The sequence below is a fragment of the Plodia interpunctella genome, chromosome 29 (assembly GCF_027563975.2).
Source record: "Plodia interpunctella isolate USDA-ARS_2022_Savannah chromosome 29, ilPloInte3.2, whole genome shotgun sequence".
NCBI classification, from domain to species: domain Eukaryota; kingdom Metazoa; phylum Arthropoda; class Insecta; order Lepidoptera; family Pyralidae; genus Plodia; species Plodia interpunctella.
The window spans coordinates 3,226,971-3,249,545 of record NC_071322.1 but is presented as its reverse complement, the minus strand read 5'-3'; the positions used below and the strand labels follow the sequence as shown (position 1 = coordinate 3,249,545).

Genomic DNA, 22,575 nt, shown 5'->3' with positions numbered 1-22,575 from the left:
TGCTCATCCGTGGACTGTTCAGTTCGCTGGTGCGACTATGGCCCCTAGATGGCGGTATAGGTAAAAGTCATGTCAGATTTTTAGGCGACTTAAATAAAATCTGACACCAGTAAAATTAAATATGACGCAAATAATGAAGTTATTATTTAAACAACAACATTTGTTTAATATAGTTAGGTATATATATATATGTACTTACAGTCATCTGAAAATTTAAAAAAAATTATGTTCGTTAATCTTTTTCAGATTTACCTGGATCTTGGATTTCCATACTAATCCTACTAAATATTATAAATTTGTTTCTATATCGACACAGTTTGTGTCGATATAGGTAAGTATGTATGTTTGCTACTCTTTTAAGCATATTCTACTCGACGGATTATTATACAATTGTACACGGGTAGAATATAACCTGGAATAACACATAGGGTACATTTTATCACGAAATTCCCACGGGAGCAAAGCCCCGGGGCGCAGGTAGACTATAAAATATAGTATCGTTGAATTAGTATCCCATAACACAAGTCTCAAAATTTAGGGTTAAATCAATCTGTTTGATTTGTCCCTACCTATATATTTACATAATTAATAATCGATAATATTATTTACTTGTTAACATTACACGCCGATATTATGTTGGTGTGATTATGTCAAAGCTCAAATAAATAAAAAAACATTGTTATTTGAGCTTGTTTCATTTGTTTGTTACTTCTTCACACTTTATCTTATCAACCAATTTTCTTGAAATTTCGCATAAGAAATAGGTCGAAGAATTAGATGTACGAAGAATTGCCGTGGATTAATCACGAGCACGTAGCCGCGGGCGCATTGAAAATACAACTTACTGTCAACTACAGCGAAGACTTTCCTGTATGTCTGTCCATTTGAAGTATACACGCCGATATATACACACGCATGCTCGTCTTGGAAACTGCGAACAGATATAAATATACATAAATACATACATATTAAATTATACAATACAATGTCAGTATTAACTTTTATTTTTGTAATTTACCCCCTTTCCCGTCTTCGAAACGAAGTAAAACAATTAAATGCCAGCCTAAAAAATTGTAACTTTAACTGTACCTACCCGTTCTTTTCACCGTCTCAATTACAAAATGCCAAAATAACCAACATGAATACTTGTGAAGATTTGTAATTGGTATTTTGTTGTATTTTATCGGTTTACATTGTAATTTCTGCTGTAAATCTTCCTTAAATAATAAAATATGTAATCAATGCACGAGTGTGTCATTTAGATGTTTCAATATTTTTTATGCGTAAATAACAAAATATGTGACGTCACACAAGATAAGGAGTCTCTAAAATGTGACCAACTGACAAGGAGAGGTTAAAATATCATGAAGTGTTTTCTCTAGCTAGTATGTCTAGTGTTAAAAATTAATTTTAGTTTATAAAACACTAGAAAAACACGCTTTTGTGCGTGAAATTGTACGTGAAACTGAATCGTGGTCAAAGTTCATTATAACATCTTTCTAACAAGTTCAAACACGGTTATGCCAGTGCATATCTTCCAGATCCATCATCAGATCAGTTCGATAGTACCATATTATTGTATTGTCATCAGAACACATATCACATCACACACAGCTGCCGATTTTCATGACGCTACGATCCTTGGAAAATGGTTAAATTAGATTTCATTAGGTACATAGTTTCTTACATACAGATCGACCTAATAAAAGCGTGTTAAAAGGGCGTAGAATTGCGTTCATTCAGGGTATAATGCGATCCGGTAGGCAACACGCCTGTAAGTTTTCTGGCTCAGTATAATATAAAAATCAATTCGTGAAACTAATTTGTAACGATCCATGGGGAAAGGTATTTTACCGTGGGAAGTCGCTGACTTAAAACGTTTCACTTAATCACTTTTCGTTTTAAGTTACTACCATAAGGATCTCCGTCTTCTCTCGTGGAATTTCACCTTTATAGATGGCTGTATGGTGCTGTAAAGTTTCGATCAAAAATGTGTTGAGAAAAACCAACTTACTTTGGGAAATTTAATATCACACTATGACTGCTAGGCAAGTGCGATACTTTGCTATTGGCAAACATGCTTTCTCCGTTGCAGATAAGGTCAGTGACCTCGCATGAATCACACGAGTACGTGACAGAGTGGTCGAATGGAGACCCCACTGTTCCCGACACTTTTATACGTTTAACCGTTAGTACTGAAACCAAATGAATTATAAATTAAGTAGATTACACATCAATATCCGTATATCGAAGCTTCTAAATATGCATGGAAAGTGGAAAATTTTATTGTTTGGTGGTTCTCAGACCGTTTCGACGGCTGCGGTCGCGCTGTCATTTCAATTTTTCAAATTTTAACAAGGACAATAATGACTTTATCTTAATGTCTATGTAATGTAGTAATGTACATTTTATGAATGATTGATTTTAGAAATGATTTTTGATGACCCATCAATTCTTGACCGCATCCGCAGCGGTCGAAACGCTGTGCGAACCACCCTGTTAGGCTATAATTTGAAACGAGTAGGTACTTAATATACTTTAGTACATTAAATTTATATCTCGATGGAAACCAGTTAGAATTAGTAATGTTAATGGGTGTCACAGCCAAGATACCAAGATCATCCATAACCATATAAAATCAGGATGTTTCAAATCTGTGTCTGCAAGCCGATAGCTATAATAATAAAATTTGTAGAATAAAAAATAATACTTGAAGACATACTTACTGTTTTCTATAAAATGAAATTATCATTGTGTTATTGAAAACAATATAAAATACTAAAATAGCATCAAACAAAAAATATTCAACAGCAATGATTCAACAAATAGATTCAAAAAATAATAAATAAATTATAGGTAAGTATTATTTCTAAGCGGTGGTGGTGTAATGGTTAAGACGCCCGCCTGTGGATCGAAAGATCCCGGGTTCGAATCCTACTCGTGCCACATGAGTTTGTATACCAATCTGACTCATGTATAGTAGTTTTCATAGACCACCACTTGTTTCCGGTGAAGGAAGACATCGAGGAAACTTGCACGCTGGTTGATAATAATCAACCAGTCACAATCATAGTCAATCCATTTCACACACAAGTTAATAAACTTGTGTGTGAAATGGAGAAGGCAATGGCAAACCACTCCATTAATAATGCCAAGAAAGTTGTTGTGTGTGTTTCATTCCACGTAATGACCACGACCCTCAGCCATGAGGAATACGACTATGATGAAGATTATTTCTAAAAAGTAAATAATAGTTATTTAAAATCGTAAGTTACTTACTCGTATCTGCAATATATTTCGTCAAAAGTTTAATATTCGCCACCAATTATAATATAATCCAAAGAACATTGTAAGAACAACAAAATTATACACACTTTTTTATACGTAAATTAATCGACATGTCTTTTTCACACACACGCACACATTCCAATCTATATTACAAAATAATCTGTTATAATTTGTAATTTAAAAAGTAATTCAGTACCTAATATGGTGTGTATACAAAGTAATTCATTAATTTTGAATAAAAATATATGTAAATACTGTGTACAATTTTTGTAATCGATTTAAAATTAGTTTTCCTTGTGTAGATTTGTAATCGGTATTTTCTTAAAATTCCAATGGAAGTAGGTACATTCTAATTTCTATATATAGATGAAAAAAAGAAAAAATATATAGAAATATACTTACCATGTCTGGGACCTATAAAAGACACAAAAAAATATTATTTAACTTATTGCTTATCACAAAATATTAATCTGGGGGCGCGGCAGTGCCCCCGCCAAGTCGAGCAAAAAAAGCGACACGGCAATTCACACTTTATTTTTAGTTTCTCGAAGCAATTCACACTTTATTCAATTAATATATATCCTATTTATAATATGTATATACATAAAATATACACGTAGCTTAAATAATATTAAAATACGAACCTTCAAGCGTGATAATTTTTACCCTCTCCGGGTTTCCATTGCCGTCGGTAAACTGCCCATAGAACTGACCAATGTCAGTCGGCTTCAAGCGACCCAGGTCGAATTGGATATATTTCCCGCTGTAAAATCATTTTTCATACAATATTATCACATATTACCAACTGATTTCGGCGGTCCGAAATGCCAGTGGTTTATAGCTTTTGAGAAATTATTGTACATTACAGGGTCACTGGTATCTAACGCATAACCTTCCAAAGGCGTATAAGGTACATAGACACTAACATCTTTTGTTCTACGACTCTTGTCTAAACGTAATAAATAAATTAAAAAAACATTTTTTTAGTTTTAATGTCGTTTCTATAAAACGTTAACTCAATGTTCGATTCCGCTATATAACGTTACTGTACTGTCTCGTGTCGCTCGGCTATTACATAGAGTTAAGATAATGTGTAGAATCACGAAGTAGATTGTATTTTTTCACGAAAAGTCGTAGAATAAAAGTTGCTTGTTTTGATGTAGGTACACAAGTCTTTAGGAAAATTTCCTTAATACCGTTTGATACCCGTAACCCTGTAAGTAGGTATAATATAAAATTTGACGTGAAAAAGTGCGTGTGAAATGTATTATGGAAAAAATGTAGGTACATCTAGTCTACTATTAAATCTAGTGTAGACTCAAACTCAAAAATACCTATTTATTACGCTACTTATAAGGTATAAGTGTCGAAGTAATTAAACGCATCTACAATTTGACAGTTGTCTATGTCACAGATATAACTCTCTCTTCTAGCTTCGGCCATTACGATATGACAATTTGACAGTTGTCTATGTCACAGATATAACTCTCTCTTCTAGCTTCGGCCATTACGATATGACAATTTGACAGTTGTCAATGTCACAGATATAACTCTCTCTTCTAGCTTCGGCCATTACGATATGTATATTGTACTCTATTGAAATCTTAATAAATCTCGGTTCATCCTGTGGCTTCTTTTTATTTTCATCCATAACCCTTCAATAAGTGATATAGTTTGCCCATCCAGTCATGCAATATTTACAACAAGAAATAATACATTCATAAGTAAGTAAAATATGTTTCAAAGTTATATAGGTTTAAGTAGGTACAACCAAATACAATTTTTAAGTACGTTTTAACCGTTAAAGTTTATATTAAGTACTCAATAACAAAACGATATATTATTACAACATATTGAATAGGGTCCCAGTTGACACGTTCATAGAATTGTTAAATTTATTTATAATAATAATCATAAATATATTACATATTTATAATAATCATAAATATATGTATAATCTAGATAAAATTGATATATTTAGGATCATTATGATAATCACTGTAACAATGCAGCTGGAATCATACGAAAATTTAAAATTGGCTGGAAAGTCCATTTATAAAAAATATAATCTCGATCCATCAAAAAAAAACTAAAATTTTGTAACAACGAAGTAATCACTATAGACTGTCGAAAAAAAAACATCTTCCTTCGCGAACATGTTAGCACGTCGTGACGTCACTTGTTCGTGTCATTCAGTATGGAGCGTTTGGACGAGTCCGAAAATGTGTGATTTTGTTTTTGTCATATCTTCGAAAGCATTGTCATTATCACAGTATTTTATTCACTGGTGTTTCTAATATCAAAACAAAAAAAAAACATCTTTATTATCTAGTGCAGCATAATTTACAGTGGTATTTTTGGTTTTCGTTAGAAATTGATAAAAGCGGTCAAGTGCGAGTCTGACTCACCCATGAAGGGTTCCGTATTACGGTTTGCGATTTATGACGTATAAAAAAAGCAACTTACTAGATCTCGTTGAAACAAATTTTCGGTGGAAGTTTACATAGTGATGTACATCATATATTTTTATGTAGTTTTATCATTCTCTTTTTTAGAAGTTACAGGGGGGGGGGGATATTTTGCCACTTTGGAAGTGTCTCTCGCGCAAACTATTCAGTTTAGAAAAAAATCATATTAGAAATCTCAATATCATTCACACGTATGGGTTTGATTTAAAAAAATGACTTTAAGTTCCAAGTATGTACTTATGGGGCAGACTTCCAAAATTTATAGTTTTTTTTCCTATTTTTGTGTAAAATCTTAATGCGGTTCACAGAATACGTCAACACCAAGTTTCAATAGTATAGTTCTTATAGTTCCGGAAAAATGTGACTGTGACATACGGACGTACGGACATATAGAGAGACATGACGAATCTATAAGGATTCCGTTTTTGCCATTTGTCTACGGTACCCTAAAAATGACGATTAAGACACATGCAGCCTTAAACTAAAAATTAGAAAGGAGAAACAATAGACAGCTGTTATGTTGAAATGCTGTATGAAACGAATATATTACTCATTGCCATCTGATGTCTTGAATCTAGACTTGTCCAATATCACCATGGTTTTGTCCATGCCCCTTATAACGATGTACTCCAACGTACACCTGTCGCATTCGTAGTTCACAGTGACCAGATCATCGAACTTCTGGGCTGGATACACCTCCAATTTCTTCGGGATTATTGCTATGGCGGCTTCACCTGAAAAATATATGTTATATTTAACGAGCGGCGCGGCCAGGCTTCGTTGGTGTAAAACAATAATGAAATACACCCAAATCTTGCTCTTAAATCACTCTATTTATTTAAAAAACTCGCATCAAAATCCGTTGTGTTGTTTTAAAGATCTAAGCATACATAGGGATAGACCGCTGTCTATTCTACACATTATATTCTGTCTATTATTTATATTCTGTCTAGCAATTTTTTTTTAAAACAAAGTCCTTCCTGCTGGAAGGACCTTGTTTTAAAAAAAATTGCTAATCACTGCATAGTATATACTATGTAGTGATTAGCTATTTTGCGAGCTCCGACCGCGGCCGAAAATAGCCATTGTCACTCTCTTCTCCAGCTATCTCCTCAAAAAAAATCACCAGCGGTGTATAAGCAGTGGTCCTATACTAGGGCGGAACCACACGCCGCCATTAGTTACAACAAGGTACCTACCATTCAAACGAAGTGGTGGTGGTGTAATGGTTAAGACGCCCGCCTGTGGATCGAAAGGTCCCAGGTTCGAATCCTACTAGTTTTCATCGACCACCATTTGCTTTCGGTGAAGGAAAACATCGTGAGGAAACCTGCACACCGGTTGATTATTAACTTGTGTGTGAAATGGAGAAGGCAATGGCAAACCACTCCATTAATAATGCCAAGAAAGTTGTTGTGTGTGTTTAATTCCACGTAATGACCACGACCCTCAGCCGTGAGGAATACGACTATGAAGGAGACCGTTCAAACAAATTGAGGGGCTCAATGACACAGTGGTTAACGCGCTCGGCCTGTGATAGTGGCGGTTAAGACACTCTCACAGTGATCAGTCATTGGATATGTGACCAAAATTATCTTGAGCTCCTCTGTGCTTCGGAAGGCACGTAAAGCCGCTGGTCCCGGTCATATTTGCAGTCGTTAATACCCGCCAACCTGCAATGGGCCCGCGTGGTGGGTGATAGACGATACTCCTTATCATTCGTAAGGAAGACCAGTGCCCCAGCAGTGGGGACATTTGATTGGCTGTCAATAAGATGATTCGAACAAAGGCGGACTTATCGCAACTAGAAATTCTTTCAGCCAACCCTTGGATTGAAAGAGAAAGAAGTGAATTAAGACCACGAACGAGGCATTGTCTCAAAATTAGGTAGTTAAAACCCACAGAATTCAACAAGTTTCTCCGTCTTCTCCTCCCCTGAATCGTTCTCCAGCACGGTCCAGAGCTCCACGTCACTCGACGGGAACCGCGGCCAATTTATGGTCACCTGCGTAAGATCACCATTGTCCTCGTCTATCTTCAGGTATTGCTGTCGGATCTAAAATGTCAAATACATGTTTATTAAATTTAGGAGCATATAAACATGGACTTAGCAGGTGTACTCATCGAAGTACTTATTAAATCCATGCATGTAAATAACTTCGTTTTAAACGGTGGCGCCTGAAACATGCATGCATGGACTTCGTCAAAAATTTACTTTAATCTATCGCTAAGTCGGCGGTAGGTGGATTAAAGTGAAGATGAAGACTTTTAATTACCTTTCTTCGCATAATATGAGATTCTTAAATGTTAGAACACGCGCAAAAAATAAAATTACCACCTGTACTATGATATACCTGTATGGCGTAACAGTTGGTACTTTTAAGGGTCACTGGTATCTAACGCATAACCTTCCAAAGGCGCATGAGGTACATAGAGACTAACATCTTTTGTTCTACGACTTTTGTCTAAACGTAATAAATACAAAAAAAAATCTTTTCTTTGTTTTAATGTCGTTTCTATAAAGGTTTACTCTATGTTCGATTCCGCTACATAACCACATAACGCAGTATTGTCTCGTGTTGCTTGGCTATTATATAAGAGTGAAGACTGCTACCACTGAAGATGCTTGGTTCGATCCCCGGTCAAAACAACGTCAAAAATAATCTTTTTTCAGATTGACCCTTGGATGTTTATCTTAATATGTATGGTATTGTTGAGTTAGTTTCTCATAACACATGTCTCAAACTTATATTGGGGCTAACTCAATTTATTTGATGTGTCCAAATTAAATAAAAATAAAAAAAAAATATCAGGACAAATCACACAGATTGAGCTAGCCCCAAAGTAAGTTCGAGACTTGTGTTATGGGATACTAACTCAACGATACTATATTTTATAACAAATACATATATAGATAAACATCCAAGACCCGGGCCAATAAGAAAAAGATCATTTTCCATCATGACCCGACCGGGGATCGAACACGGGACCTCTCGATTCAGTGGCAAGAACCTTACCACTGCGCCACCGAGGTCGTCAAGTAAGTACTTCGAAGTACTTACTAAATCCACGAGAACCGCAAATTAGATAGTTTTTTTTTATATGAAAAAAAATACGAATCACGAAAAGTCATTGAATAAAAGTTGCTTGTTATAACCAAGCATACCTGCTTGGTTACAAAGGTAGTCTTTAGGAGGTTTTGCGTGTGATACAGTAACCCTGTGTGTTGTTTAACACCATTATATGATGACGTCAAATACCATTGGAATTTTTGTATGGAAATGTGGAGTCATTGATTTTCCACGTAAATGAAGAACATGCGGTAATGAGCGGGAGACGCACACTAATAAAAGGAATTCATAACATTACTGACTAGTGAGTTTGGCCCCTCCTTGCAGTGTAAACAACCACGGCGTTCCACGTTCTTCACCTTCCAGCCCGGGGATGTCTTCACCATGGTGGAGAACTCGTATGGTTTCTCGAACACCACGCATTCCGATATAGAGTCCTCTAAATTATGTGTAAACATATCAATCCACGTGACAAAGTATCATATTGTTATCATATTATATGCCGACATTTCACTTTTATTGTTTGGTTAATTATATATATATATATATATATATATATATATATATATATATATATATATATATATATATATATATATATATATATATATTTTCCTTTCATCAGCACTTGATCACAATCATAATATGTTTCAGTATACCTTTTGACCGCGTACTTTATTGTGTACTTACATGTTATATTACTGATAAAAAATTATACATAAATTTATATTTAAAAAATGGAAAGCCCTCTTGGCATGATAGGGACCAACACTGTTTGAATGAGTTTCTTTCGGCATTTCTTCTCAGCAGTGGTCGTTCCGAAATGCTAGTAGTTTGTAGCTTTGGTAAACATCATTTAATTTAGAATATGACGTGAAAAAGTGCCTGTGAAGGCCTAATTTCTGAATGAATGATTTGATTTTGATTTTGATATTCTAGACTACCGCCCAGGCTTCGCTCGGGTAAAACCATAATAAATTGTACATCCAACTTTTACTTATAAAAAATCCCAGTTCAAATTCCGTTGCGTAGTTAGCCCCTGTTAGTCCCTATGTAAGCATACATAGGGACAGACAGCGGGAATCGACTATTTTTAACAGAACATATATATATATATATATATATATATTTATTTAAGCGATGTACTTATTTTCTAGATTTTTTATAGTACATGGTACATAAAGACGAATATTTTGTCTCGTCTTGGAACCCTACGCGTGTTTATTTATTTATTTATTTTATTTTCGGGGGTCTTACAGCGAAATATAGACGTGTTACGAGTATGTTTATTATTTCACATTTATTAATAACTAATTATCAAAAAATTTACTTCCAGTGAAGTTAAACATCTTGATGAAAATCTGCATCTCAAGTCGATAGTCGTAAACGTCACATCAGATTCCTGTATAACTTAAATAAGTCATCAGTCATCATCTTTTAATGAATATTTTTCAAGATACTTATCTTGAAAAATATCCTGTGTCCTTTTCATAGGACATATTGTCTCGATTGATATTATTAACCCTCTCACGGACACTAAAGGAGACAGAAAAGCAGTTTAATTGTTGTCTATTTATATTAAAATATGGACGTTAATTATCTTACTAAGGATTTATTTAATATGGTATGAAGTAGATATATGATCGTAAGTTTTTAGATATAAAAATATACATTACCAGCGACCGCTGAAATGAAAAAAAAAAACAAACTTATTTCCACTAAGCGCAGGCAAATATATGGTATACTCGTAAATATATGTCATGTTAAAATACATTTCAACCGTTTTCAGTTACAAATATTATTTTTCCTTTTATACAATTAATGAAAATTCATGTTTTAGGTACTAATGGTACCCCATGGTACTATAAAGTACAATATAGTGCCCCTATTGCGCAATTAAGTATATTACATAGTGCTAATTATTAAACACACAGTTAATAATATAAAATATCTATAACAAAATATTAAATTTTAATTTTCATAAATAAAATAGGTAATAAACTTACGTGGAATGTACTCTGTAAATCAAATGAATATTTTTTTTATAGTTATTATATTGTTACTAAGTAATTGGGTGTTTTTCAGAGCGTTTCGACCGCTGCTGCCGCGCTGTCATTACGATTCATCAATTTTCTTTAGGAAGGAATCATTTCCGAAATCAATCATTCTTATAATTGACATTACCACAATACAGATTCAATTGTTTTAAAGTCAGACAGTAAAAAAACTACAAATTCTATGAGTAAAACTAATTCTTGTCTCTGTTAATATGTCAAAAATTGTAATGGCAGCGCGGCCACAGTAGTCGGAACGCTTGTATCACGAGTTATATAATTAATTTGAGTTATTTACATAAATAAGTATATTTTAATAACATACCATCGCCTGAAACAAGAGTGAAATGTTTTTAATATACAAGACAATTAAAGCATTGGATTTTTTTTCAATAACTTTATATTTTCTTATTCTTCGAGAGAAAAATATTCGAGAAAAGGTTCATACTCACGTTCGTAATCTAAAACATATAAAAATCAATTAATTTTATTTACTTCATTCAATGAAATGTTGGGAAAATTATCTAACAAAATAAAATACTGAAAAATAAAAATTCGTTATTTTTACACATACACAAACATCTTACCATCTGGTTCTGAAATCAAATTGATTTGAATTAAATATACTTTATCTGTCATAATATATATTTTTTGTTAATTAATCTTATATATTTACTAATTAATTAATTATTTACTAGTTAATTTTACTTAAATATTCATACTACATTACACATAATTTTTCCCTTAAAGTACATGCCTAGATATGTATAGCCATTTATGGCTCATGCGCAAAACGTCTTTTTCGCAAAATGTCGTTTGGTCGCAAAACGTCTCTTTCGCAGAATGCCTCTTTCGCAAAATGTCGCGCCAGGGACTTAGAATAAAACTTGACGTTTCAAGGCATTTTTTCATTTATTCAAAAACATAGAGTATGAAATCATAATTTTGGTACTTAAATTAACTTTAAGTATGTATTCCAAATAAAAACAATTTCAAGTTTAATGATATATTTTCCTGTGTTGTCTAATGTTAGTGACGCATTACATTCTCGCCTATTTATGCACTATTAATAGCTATAAAAACACAAATAAAAGTGATCTAAAGTGTCACACGGCGACAGAGTGCCCAGAACACTAGCAAGTTTTTTCCTCGTTGTATTACAAAATTTAAAAAAAAAAAACAAAGGTTAATTGCACCGTTAAATTTGACCGACATTTAGACAATATGGTAGGTACTTTGCGTTTTTCTGCGCACTCTAATGTTAACGTCAAAGTTTAAAGTGATTTTGTTTTCGTGACATCAGTGAAATGAATTTTTTTATTGAGAATTTACACTGTGATTAAAATGTGATAGACAAAAATCAAACAAGTACTTACTTTCAACTGAAAATATAGATAATATTAATTTTGGCTGCATCGAAACCATATGCTTAGAAGAAGAAGAAGTAAAAAAATAATGCTTCTTTTTTAACCCCCCCGACGCCAGAAAAGGGGTGTTTGACCGCTAAGTGTGTCTGTCTGTCTGTATACGTGGCACAGTAGCTCATCGACGGGTGTACCGATTTGGATGCGGTTTTTTATATTTGACAGCTAATTTTTATGCGGTGGTTCTTAGATATGTTTGATCAAAACCAGTTCAGCCGTACACAAGTTGTAACGAAATGAAAGTCAGGGCTTTTTATTTAATTTGTCTAACAAATAAACTTGTTTTAATTTTCTGTCGGGGGTCTACTGGAAGAAATTTCTATGGAAATAAATAGTACTTCTATATTTAATTCCCTATTTGTAAGTTCTGGGGGCACGGCAGTGTGCCCGCCAAGTCGAGCAAAAAAAAGGGCAGTGCGTTCAGTTCTCGAACCAATTCAGACCAATTTCGAACCCCAATAACTTCGTTGTGGATAAAACAGCAAGCCTGAAGCCTTTTTTTTAAATTTTACGCTACGAAATTCCATATAAAATGTATTTAAATAGAATCCAGCTGGCTGTAACATACCATAGTCACCTGAAATATATAAAAAAAATGTTTTAATTATACTCTTGTATGTAATATTAATTATTTAATTAATTTATGCATGTCAGCGGTCCTTGGGCTCCAACATATCTATACTATTATTATAAAGAGGTAAGCGTTTGTGAGTTTGTATGTTTGAGGCGGGTAATCTCCGAAACTACCGAACCGATGTCAAAAATTCTTTCACCATTAGAAAGGTACATTATCCAAGATTTCTATAGGCTATATTTTATTTCAAAATTCCCACGGGAGCGAAGCCCCGGGCATTTCTAGTTAGTAATAAACCGGAAAAAAGTGATTGATACAAAGCTTTCACTGGCAGAGAATGTAGTGTCTTGTAGTGTTCACTTAGACTTTACACAATATTCATTCATTATTTTATCAACAGTTTTGTGTTCTGTACTTATTGGATATTTTCATAGAGAAAAGAAATAATTGATTTTTTTTAAAACAGCTGTTTTTGTTCGCGAGTTCGGCGTTGCTCCCATACGAAAAGAAGTTCAGTATCATTTAATATGTGGACAACATCTTGTCAATTTATATAAAGATATCTACACTGAATAGTAAAAAAATAATACAAAAATGTCATTTTTGCCACAAGCTTTTATTTCTGAAAGAGAGATTGTGTCGCGTTCAACGCGTCACAAAAAAATTATCTCCGTGCAGTAAACCGTTAAGGAGTTCCCTCGTTGGAGCCGACACTGGGTGCACCATCTTGTCATGCTCATCGTAATCTGTCATGGTAAGTGAAGCGACGCGGAAATTTCAACTCTCTAGGACAAGCGGAAGTATATGAAAGTTAACTTGCAAGATTCAATTACAGACAGACAAATATCGGGACAGGTGAAGTGGCGTGTGGAATAGGACCACTCCAAATCCTACGACAAAGGGGCACATAACCTCGGCAGCTGACAGGCATTAAACGCATTCCCAATGCGAGTATTATTGAGGTCATAAAATCACAACCAAATCTTAATAACTGAAGAAGTGGTGAAACTAAATAAAAATGTTGGTAAAAAAAAAAACTCACGCCATAGTTCGTTGGCTGTGGTAGCCTGGTCTATGGTCGGCAAAGCGAAGATGTATCCGATCTGACAAGGATTCCAGTGATCACAGACCTCACGGTCAGGATCCAATTCCGTCACGTATTTATAGGTCTGCAAACAAATATTTATTGATATTAATACTCGTATACAGGGTTACCCTGGTAGGTATCTAACGCATAACCTTCCAAAGGCGCGTAAGGTACATAGAGACTAACCTTTTGTTCTACGACTTTTGTCCAAACGTAATAAATACAACCATTTTCAGTTTTTTAGCTTTAATGTCGTTTGTTTAAACGTTAACTCTATGTTCGATTCCGCTACATAACGCTACTGTACTGTCTCGTGTTGCTCGGCTATTACATAGAGTTAAGACGTGTAGAATCTAAAATAATATGTTTATTTTTATATGAAAAAAAAAACTACCAAATCACGAAAAGAATAAAAGTTGCTTGTTTTGATGTACCCAAGTAGTCTTTAGGAGGTTTTGCATTTGATACCTATAAACCTGTATATGGTATCCATACCGATATAAATGCAATGTCTGTCTGTCTGTCTGTCTGGTTTTTGAAATTTGGTATGCATGTAGTTAAAGACCGCCGTTAAAACATAGGCTACTTTTCATTTTCAAAATATCAACCCCCAAATGGTTATAATGGGGGTGTGAAAGTTTGTAGGAAAATTGTGTTTTTTTTTCGCTCTCGCAGAGAAATATCACAAAGAAGCTGCTGGCATTTCTCCCGAACGTTTCCTCCATCGTTGTGTCAAATTTCATCAAATTCGGTCGAGTAGTTCCTGTTTTTATTGCGAACAAAAATACAAATATTTTCTCTCCACTATATTATTTCTTTGTCATAATTACTAGAAAAAATATTTTAACAATAATCATGGTAAACCCATTTCTATCTTCATTGCTTCTTAGCATCGTTCCAAAATGCTATTAAAATCACTTCCAGTTGTCAGTTCGTCCCCTATGCTCAGAAGATGTTTAAAAGTACGCAACGGATTTTGATACGGGATTTTTTCCCATAAATCGTGTGATTCGTGAGGAAGGTTTATATGTACAATTTATTATGGTTTTACCCGAGCGAAGCCGGTACCAGCCGCTGGTATGCAATATAGAATATTACATTAAATAAATGTGAAGTGTTTAATTTTAACCGTATAATTATGTAATATTTTAATTTAGTTTTTTCAATCTAGATGGCGCTGTTCGAAATTAGAACTCGACATGGTTTCGTTTTTGCTATACACCTATGTGTAAAGATGCATCGATAATAAACGTCTACGTTCCAGGAGTTTCGCCTGTGATCACATCACATTACCCAGGCTCGGTATACCTTTAGCCAGAAGTTCTAACTTCTGAATAAATGCTAACAAACGGCTGAGGAAGAAACCAAGAATACAGAAGAGGCAGGAATCGTAAAACAAAAGTGCATAGAACATAGATACCCTGTCTGGATAATATCTATAGTGCACCACGACGTCCTCTGACCCTTCCAGTCCACATTTGTTCATAGTGTAGTTAAAGGAAGTGCGTTCAGCCGGAGCGCAGCCGATGACCGTGCTGCTGTTCCGGGGGAGGTCTGGACCCTCCATTTTGTGGCCTGGAAGATAATAGGGAATATTACTGCACATTTATCCCGCCAGAGTACAGCACTGTATGTTAGGTACACAAAAGCTTTGCCGCCTTTTGCTATGTCGATTAAAACTTTTATTTTAGAGTACTTTATTAACCCTTTCATTATGTAAGCATTCGTTTGTGAAAATATACAACAATGTAGCATATTCGGGTGCCGAAATATTGGGAAAAATCGTTTTCCATAAGATAAAAAACTTCGAAAACTATGGGATACGCCTCACACTGAAAAATTTTCGAGCCATGAAAGAAGCTCAGAACACTTCACACTTGAAGACTTCTAAAATATGGACTTCATACAGGGGCTTACCATCATCTCTTAACGCGATCCGCTTTACGACCTAAACTGAGCTGCATCGCAAATTTGCACCATCGACTTAATTTTTAGTATGAATGCGATTCATTTTAGGTATTCATAAATTGAACTGAGTTGCATTGGAATCGTTCTGTAAAAGTTGATGGTAGGCCTACAGGTTGTTATATATTGGTCTAGTATTTGCTCACTTTATTAATAGATAAAATGTGTATAGTCTGCGGCTTAATGTTGACACTTGATGTGACATGTGACACTTCAGTTTTACCGCCAATACACAACACTGACAATAACTGCTTAGCGTGTTTTATTTATACAAAATTAATAGTTATTTTGAACATAACACAGGTACAACACAACTATGCTATAATATAATATAATTATGTCAACAAAGACGACCTCGGTGGCGCAGTGGTAAAGTTCTTGCCTCTGAACCGAAAGGTCCCAGGTTCGATCCCCGGTCGGGTCATGAAGGAAAATGATCTTTTTCTGATTGGCCCGGGTCTTGGATGTTTATCTATATATGTATTTGTTTCCGCACGCCTGATCGATGTATCCGGGGACCCAAGGGCTGGTGACTATTTTGGCCAACGTTTGAGTTTCACCATACAAAGAGGAAATGTCGCCAGCCTTCTGGGAACTTACTGATTTATTATTTTGGTTGTAATTTTTTATTTTGACTAAGTACCTACATATGTTGTAAATAAAAATTTATTTGTTATAAAATATAATATTGTTGAGTTAGTGTCCCATAATACAAGACTCGAACTTACTTTGGGATTAGCTCAATCTGTGTGATTTGTCCTTATATATTTATTTATTTATTAATCCATAAATAATTTTTACAAAACCGGCTAATTGCAAATTGAACTCACTTGAAGAGTGTTCCGTACAATTTATAGAATTGTCATAGGTTTTTCTGTAATATACAAGCAATTGCCTCTGGTAAAGGAAAACATCGTGAGGAATGCATTCTGCATTCTAGTTGATTTTGTCATCTACTGTGTGAAATGGAGAAGGCAATGGCAAACCACTGTATTAATATCGCCAAAAAGGTAATTTGTGCTTAATTCTCTTAATGACTTCGACCCTCAGCCATGAGGAATACCATAGATAAAAGAAAAATATAGGAATAGGTACGACTGTAAGGAAATAGGGACGCCCCCTTTTTTCGCATATTTAATTTTGTCTTATATACGAATTCTGGCATAAAATATTTTGGCATAATAGGTCTAAGGCATAATTGTTTTTTGCCATATGGGTAAATGTGGCATAATTACTTTTTAGGTTAGTTTATAATTATGCTTCAAATAGTAAGTAAGAACGCTATGTTTTAAAATCATTATGCCATAGTCCAGTATGCTATATTACATGTGGCTTAAATTTTTATCCTTATAGATAGACACTCGAAGTAAGGATGTGTGATATACTCACGATTGCAAAAGAAGTACTTATTCTCAGCGTTATAAAGTTCTTTATCCTCTGCGCTAAGACATGAATCGTACATGACTGGTAACGCTTCGATTCCTTCCTCGCATACAATGTTGCCTGAGCCGTCGGGTTCTTTCGGCGCGCGGTTGGAGGGACACCGGAACATTAGGCCTGGAGAATTTTATGATAGAATTCTTTATTGTGTACTTTTTCGCTTGCACCCAACAAATTTATTCTCTCTCTGCTTCATCTATTAGTTTACTGGTATACTGGTTGAAAGGCGGGTTCAACATGTTTTTGTAATAAAGTTAGACACAATAAAGGAAAATATTATACGTGCAATAAATGACAAAGTCAGAAAATTGTAAAAAAATATGTGTGCATGTTAGAGAGATACACACACATATAGGTGTGTTTATCTACCATGTGTATCTACTCTAACGTGACGTCACGATTGAGTAATATCTTAGGGAAAAAAGGTATGTTTGTTCGGCAGCTTCCTTAATTGTTGTTTCAAAGAAGACTTCTTAAATATTGTTTCAAAATATTAGTTTTATACGATGCTCGAGTTTATTGGTTATAATTTTTTGAAATGGACTTTCCAACCTAACTTTAAATCTTGCTTTAATGATTCAGCAGCATTTTTACAATCTATCAAATTTAAATTCAAATTCAAATCATTTATTCAGAAATTAAACCTTCACATGCACTTTTTCTCGTCAATATTTATAGTTATTTCTCACAAGCTACAAACTACTGGCATTTCGGAACGACCACTGCTGAGAAGAAATGCCGAAAGAAACTCATTTGAACAGTGTTGGTCCCTATCATGCCAGATCGGCTTACCATTATTGTTTCTTACAATGTTTTTTTTTTCTTTCTAATAATATATAAAAGTACATAATGTACATAGTCAAAAGGTACATCAAAACAGGTTATGATTGTGATCCGAGTGCTGATTATAATATATATATATCGATGTGAAACACAATTAACTTACATGAAAATATATGAGAAACGAGATGACCAGTTCCCTCTGGCAGCACCCGTTCACGATTTGAGGCATGGGTCAGCCATCGCGTAGCTCAACCATAATAGAGGGAACCTCACGACCCGGCCCACGACATCAATGATCACAATGATCTGAGATATATCTATTTTGTCTAGGACATACACATTTTTTACAATTATCTAACCTTATATCAATCCTATTCAAAACAGCAAACTCTCAGAGTCCTCTGGCGTAGTACGAAGAGACATGACCGCTAAAATATAATAAGAGAAGACACACACCTCTCTTAATAATAAGTGGGGGTTTATTCTTGATCTCGGCGATGGTGACCCCCTTCTCCCCGTTCTGTATGGCCGTCATTATCCTCTTGTACAGAGTGGTACGTCGCTCCTGCTCCGCTATGATGTACGGTAGCAGCTCGTCTGACAACACGTCCACTTTTTTCTTTGCTTCTGCGTTCATCTGGGATCAGATTTGTCTTATTACTAGACTAGACTAGCTGTTTACGCGTAACTTCATCAGCGTGCAAACGTTACTTGTGACAGCATAAACTAAGTAGTTGTTCGCCGCGAACACAGACCTCGCGATACACAATAAATTTTTGAAGAGTTTTTTCAAAATTGTTAAAATAAATATTTCAAAAACGACTCAACCTATTTTGTTGCCCCAGGAACTTAAAAAAATCTATTGACAGATCCTACACACTTAATTCCATCCATTCCATGATCTAAGACCAACATTTTGTCAATTAAGTTGTCTTTGGTCGTGACATGATTTTCATAGAAATTTTCACCTCCCAATATATAAATATTTGGGCGTTCACTTTTGAACTTAACAATTACAACACCGCTGTTTCCCATTACACCACCTCTCCATCTACTATCCTCATAATAGTTAATTAATAAACATAAAAAAAAAATCTCTAGAAGCCACATTTCAATTAAGCGTAGTAGCGGTGATATACTAGTTATTTGTTGACTTACCCTGTCTGCGTCTTTATTGAATCTGATTCCAGTGCCATCCTGGAAAAAAATACGAACACGGTTATCAATAACACACATTTGAATTATATGAAGCAGACGAATTGGCTATTACCAATAAGCGACTGGGTAAAAAAATAAATCTATTAAATAATCAAACTCGATAATTAAACGTCATTTTAATTGATCAGTTTTATTAATTACGAGATTAACAATTTTTTCCGGTCTCATTAAAGTGTATTAGAAATTCTTTTCGACTCCAAAATAGGTAGGTACCTACGTGTACCTAATCACAATCTCTTCAAAGTCGTATTCCTCATGACTGAGTTTCGTGGTCATTACATGGAATGAAACACACACAACAACTTTCTTGGCATTATTAATGGAGTGGTTTGCCATTGCCTTCTCCATTTCACACACAAGTTAATAATAATCAACCAGTGTGCAGGTTTCCTCACGATGTTTTCCTTCACCAGAAGCAAGTGGTGGACGATGAAAGCTATACATGAGTCAGATTGGTGGCACAAATAGGTTTCGAACCTGGGACCTTTCCATCCACAGGTGGGCGTCTTAACCATTACACCACCACCGATTCACACACACAAATAATCACAATACATCACTGTTATACAAGCGCCATATAAAATTTCGTTTTTGACATTAGTTGCCAATTGGAAAATAGCCAATTAAGATAGTTTTTTAAGATACCACAGTAGTAGAAGTATATACTTAATAAAAAAAACAATATAAAATGAGTATAATACAAACTCGTGTAGTATAAGGTGAAACTGGTACCTTTCGCTTCAAAGGGAGACGTCTTAACAACTGGACCACAATTAATTAAAATGATTAATTATACTAACCACAGCCTGTCTTCTCACTATGTTGGCGAGGTAGCGACCTCTCCTGGTGGCAGGAAGTAAAACGCTACCGGCTTGGACCTCATCACCGATCTGCAAGAGAGAAGATTACCGCTGAACCATGTCAGATACCTGTAGACGACTGGAATGAATTCTGACACCATAATTCTAATTAAAATTCAGATATTAGACCTTCACAGGCACTTTTTCACATCTATTTTTATATTAAATAGTAATTTCTCAACAAGCTACAAAGTACTGGCATTTCGACACGACCACTGTTGAGAAGAAATTCCGAAAGAAACTCATTTGAACAGTGTTGGTCCCTATCATGCCAGAAGGGCTTACCATTATTGTTACTTAAATTTTTTTTTCTAATTATATATCAACAAAGTACATATTTAAAATGTATATCAAAACAGGTTATTATTGTGATCCGAGTGCTGATTGTTTCACAACTATATACCTAATTGTGAAACAATCAATTACACAAAAATAATTATTTGCCCATACATAACGTCCATAAGTCCCTCAGAGCGTTTCGACGGCTGCGCACGCGCTGTCATTACAATTTTCCAAATTTTACCAAAGACAAGAATTAGTTTTACTATCTGACTTTAAAATAACTAGTTGTTTGCCACAAACTTAGCTCTCGCGACTCGCGAACACAATAAATTTTGATGAATTTTTACAAAATTGTGAATATTTCAAAAACTCCTTAACCGATTTTGATGCCCCACGAACTTAAAAATTCTATGGACCATATTACAAAAACATATTACAAACGTACAAAAAATGAAGGTATATGGACTAGCATGTATGTATGTTTGTAACGCTGAATAACTGCAGAACCGTTGGTCCGATTTTGATGAAATTTAAAAGGTAAATAGGATCTGTCGATAGATTTTTTATCACTGTGTTCGTGAGGTAACTAAGTTCGTGAACAACTAGTCTTATAAATGCGATAGACTGTATCTCTCTATCTATGTGTCTGATTCGCTTTCACGGCTAAACGGTTAAACAGCTGAACCGCTTTTGATGCAATTTGGTATGCGTACAGTTAAAGGCTCGCCGGTTCATACATAGGGTACTTGTCTTCAAAAATCAACCCCCACACGACTATGGAATATATACGGAATATGGAATATACGCAGAATTTTTCACGCGGGCAAGCGATTACAGAATAAAAAGGAGGCGAATGACATCTCAAGTAGCTATAATTATAATGATATTGATATTACAACTAAGTATATATCACAATTTAAGTAGGATCTCAAATTTTAGTTCAGAGTTACTGATCTTTGTTAGTTTTATGCCTGTTGTTTATATTTCTTTCCCTTAATCTGTTTTTACGATATGTGGACCATAGAGATACTTACCGGCGGATAACCACATTTCACTAAATTAAATAAAAAAATTGAACTCAATATCAAACACGTCTTTTCTCTAAACATTTTTCTCTAGGTTTAGATGTTGGTACATATAATTGACTGTTACATTTTTTTAAATTAATTGCTCAAATAAAAACTAACTAAATTAACTTTTTTACGATTACACGTCACGTCAATTTGTAAGACGACCTCGGTGGCGCAGTGGTAAGGTTCTCTCAAGGCCTCTGAACCGAGAGGTCCCGGGTTCGAACCCCGGTCGGGTCATGATGGAAAATGATCTTTTTCTAATTGGCCCGGGTCTAGGACATTTATCTATATATGTATTTGTTATAAAATATAGTATCGTTGAGTTAGTATCCCATGACACAAGTCTCGAACTTACTTTGGGGCTAGCTCAATCTGTGTGATTTGTCCTAATATTATTATTTATAAGCGCCAGTGGTGACACGCCTGTGAGCAAAATCACTAGGTTTGAATCCAATCTGATTCATGTTATAGTTTTCATCGACCACAATTTGTTTCTGATGAAGGAAAACATCGTGAGGAAACCTGCACACTTGTGGGCTATTCAGTTCATTGTGTGTTCACTGCCACTAAATGGCAATTCTAAAAATATCAATTAAGATGCCTTTAGGCGAGTTCAATAATGACACACATTATACATGAAATTTGTCAATTCATAACACTCCAGTTCAAATATAGTGCTACCTTATTTTTCAAAAATAAATTATCTATTATAATGAGGGTTAAAAGTTTATTATATCTGTGACTTTATTAGCGTACAAGTGATTATTCTCACTTGTGACAGCACAATTAAATATTTTTGTGAATACTGAATATACCCATGCCAGTTTACTAGTTACTAGGAACAATATTTTTGTGTGTTAATTAAGTCATCTTTTGGTAGTTCTCTTTTCACACATGATTTTCATACAAACTTTCGCCCCACAATAAAAATGTCTGATTTAAAAAAACAAGGTTGCCTATGTTTGAAACAGGGTCTTTAACTTGTGGC

At 34.7% G+C, this 22,575-nt stretch overlaps 1 protein-coding gene and 1 long non-coding RNA gene across 2 annotated transcripts; both read right to left on the bottom strand.

Moving 5' to 3' along the window:
- Positions 1-898: 898 nt before the first annotated feature.
- Positions 899-3,042, bottom strand: LOC135310016 (uncharacterized). Its single transcript, XR_010370310.1, has 2 exons — positions 2,015-3,042; positions 899-931 (listed from the first exon to the last, which is right to left on the bottom strand). It is a non-coding gene; the product is annotated as an uncharacterized LOC135310016 (long non-coding RNA).
- Positions 3,043-3,550: 508 nt separating this feature from the next.
- Positions 3,551-21,700, bottom strand: LOC128682157 (uncharacterized). Its single transcript, XM_053766726.2, has 15 exons — positions 21,549-21,700; positions 20,173-20,262; positions 19,313-19,351; positions 18,611-18,791; positions 17,321-17,488; positions 15,387-15,541; positions 13,872-14,048; positions 12,874-12,882; positions 11,469-11,477; positions 11,207-11,212; positions 9,130-9,306; positions 7,659-7,812; positions 6,307-6,490; positions 3,933-4,051; positions 3,551-3,702 (listed from the first exon to the last, which is right to left on the bottom strand). Exons 1-15 carry the CDS (start codon positions 21,621-21,623, stop codon positions 3,638-3,640), a joined length of 1,608 nt encoding a protein of 535 aa, XP_053622701.2. The 5' UTR covers positions 21,624-21,700; the 3' UTR covers positions 3,551-3,637.
- Positions 21,701-22,575: the final 875 nt, after the last annotated feature.

Bases quoted from the DNA above. Each gene is read 5' to 3' on its own strand.
- LOC128682157 (XM_053766726.2), bottom strand. From the start codon at position 21,623: ATGTTTAGAGAAAAGACGTGTTTGATATTGAGTTCAATTTTTTTATTT. The intron at 7,813-9,129 runs GTCAGTAATGTT...TTGACATTTTAG, and splicing joins AGGAGGGGCCAAACTCACTA to ATCCGACAGCAATACCTGAA. The intron at 4,052-6,306 runs GTAATATATTCG...ATGATTTTACAG, and splicing joins AAGACATCAGATGGCAATGA to CGGGAAATATATCCAATTCG.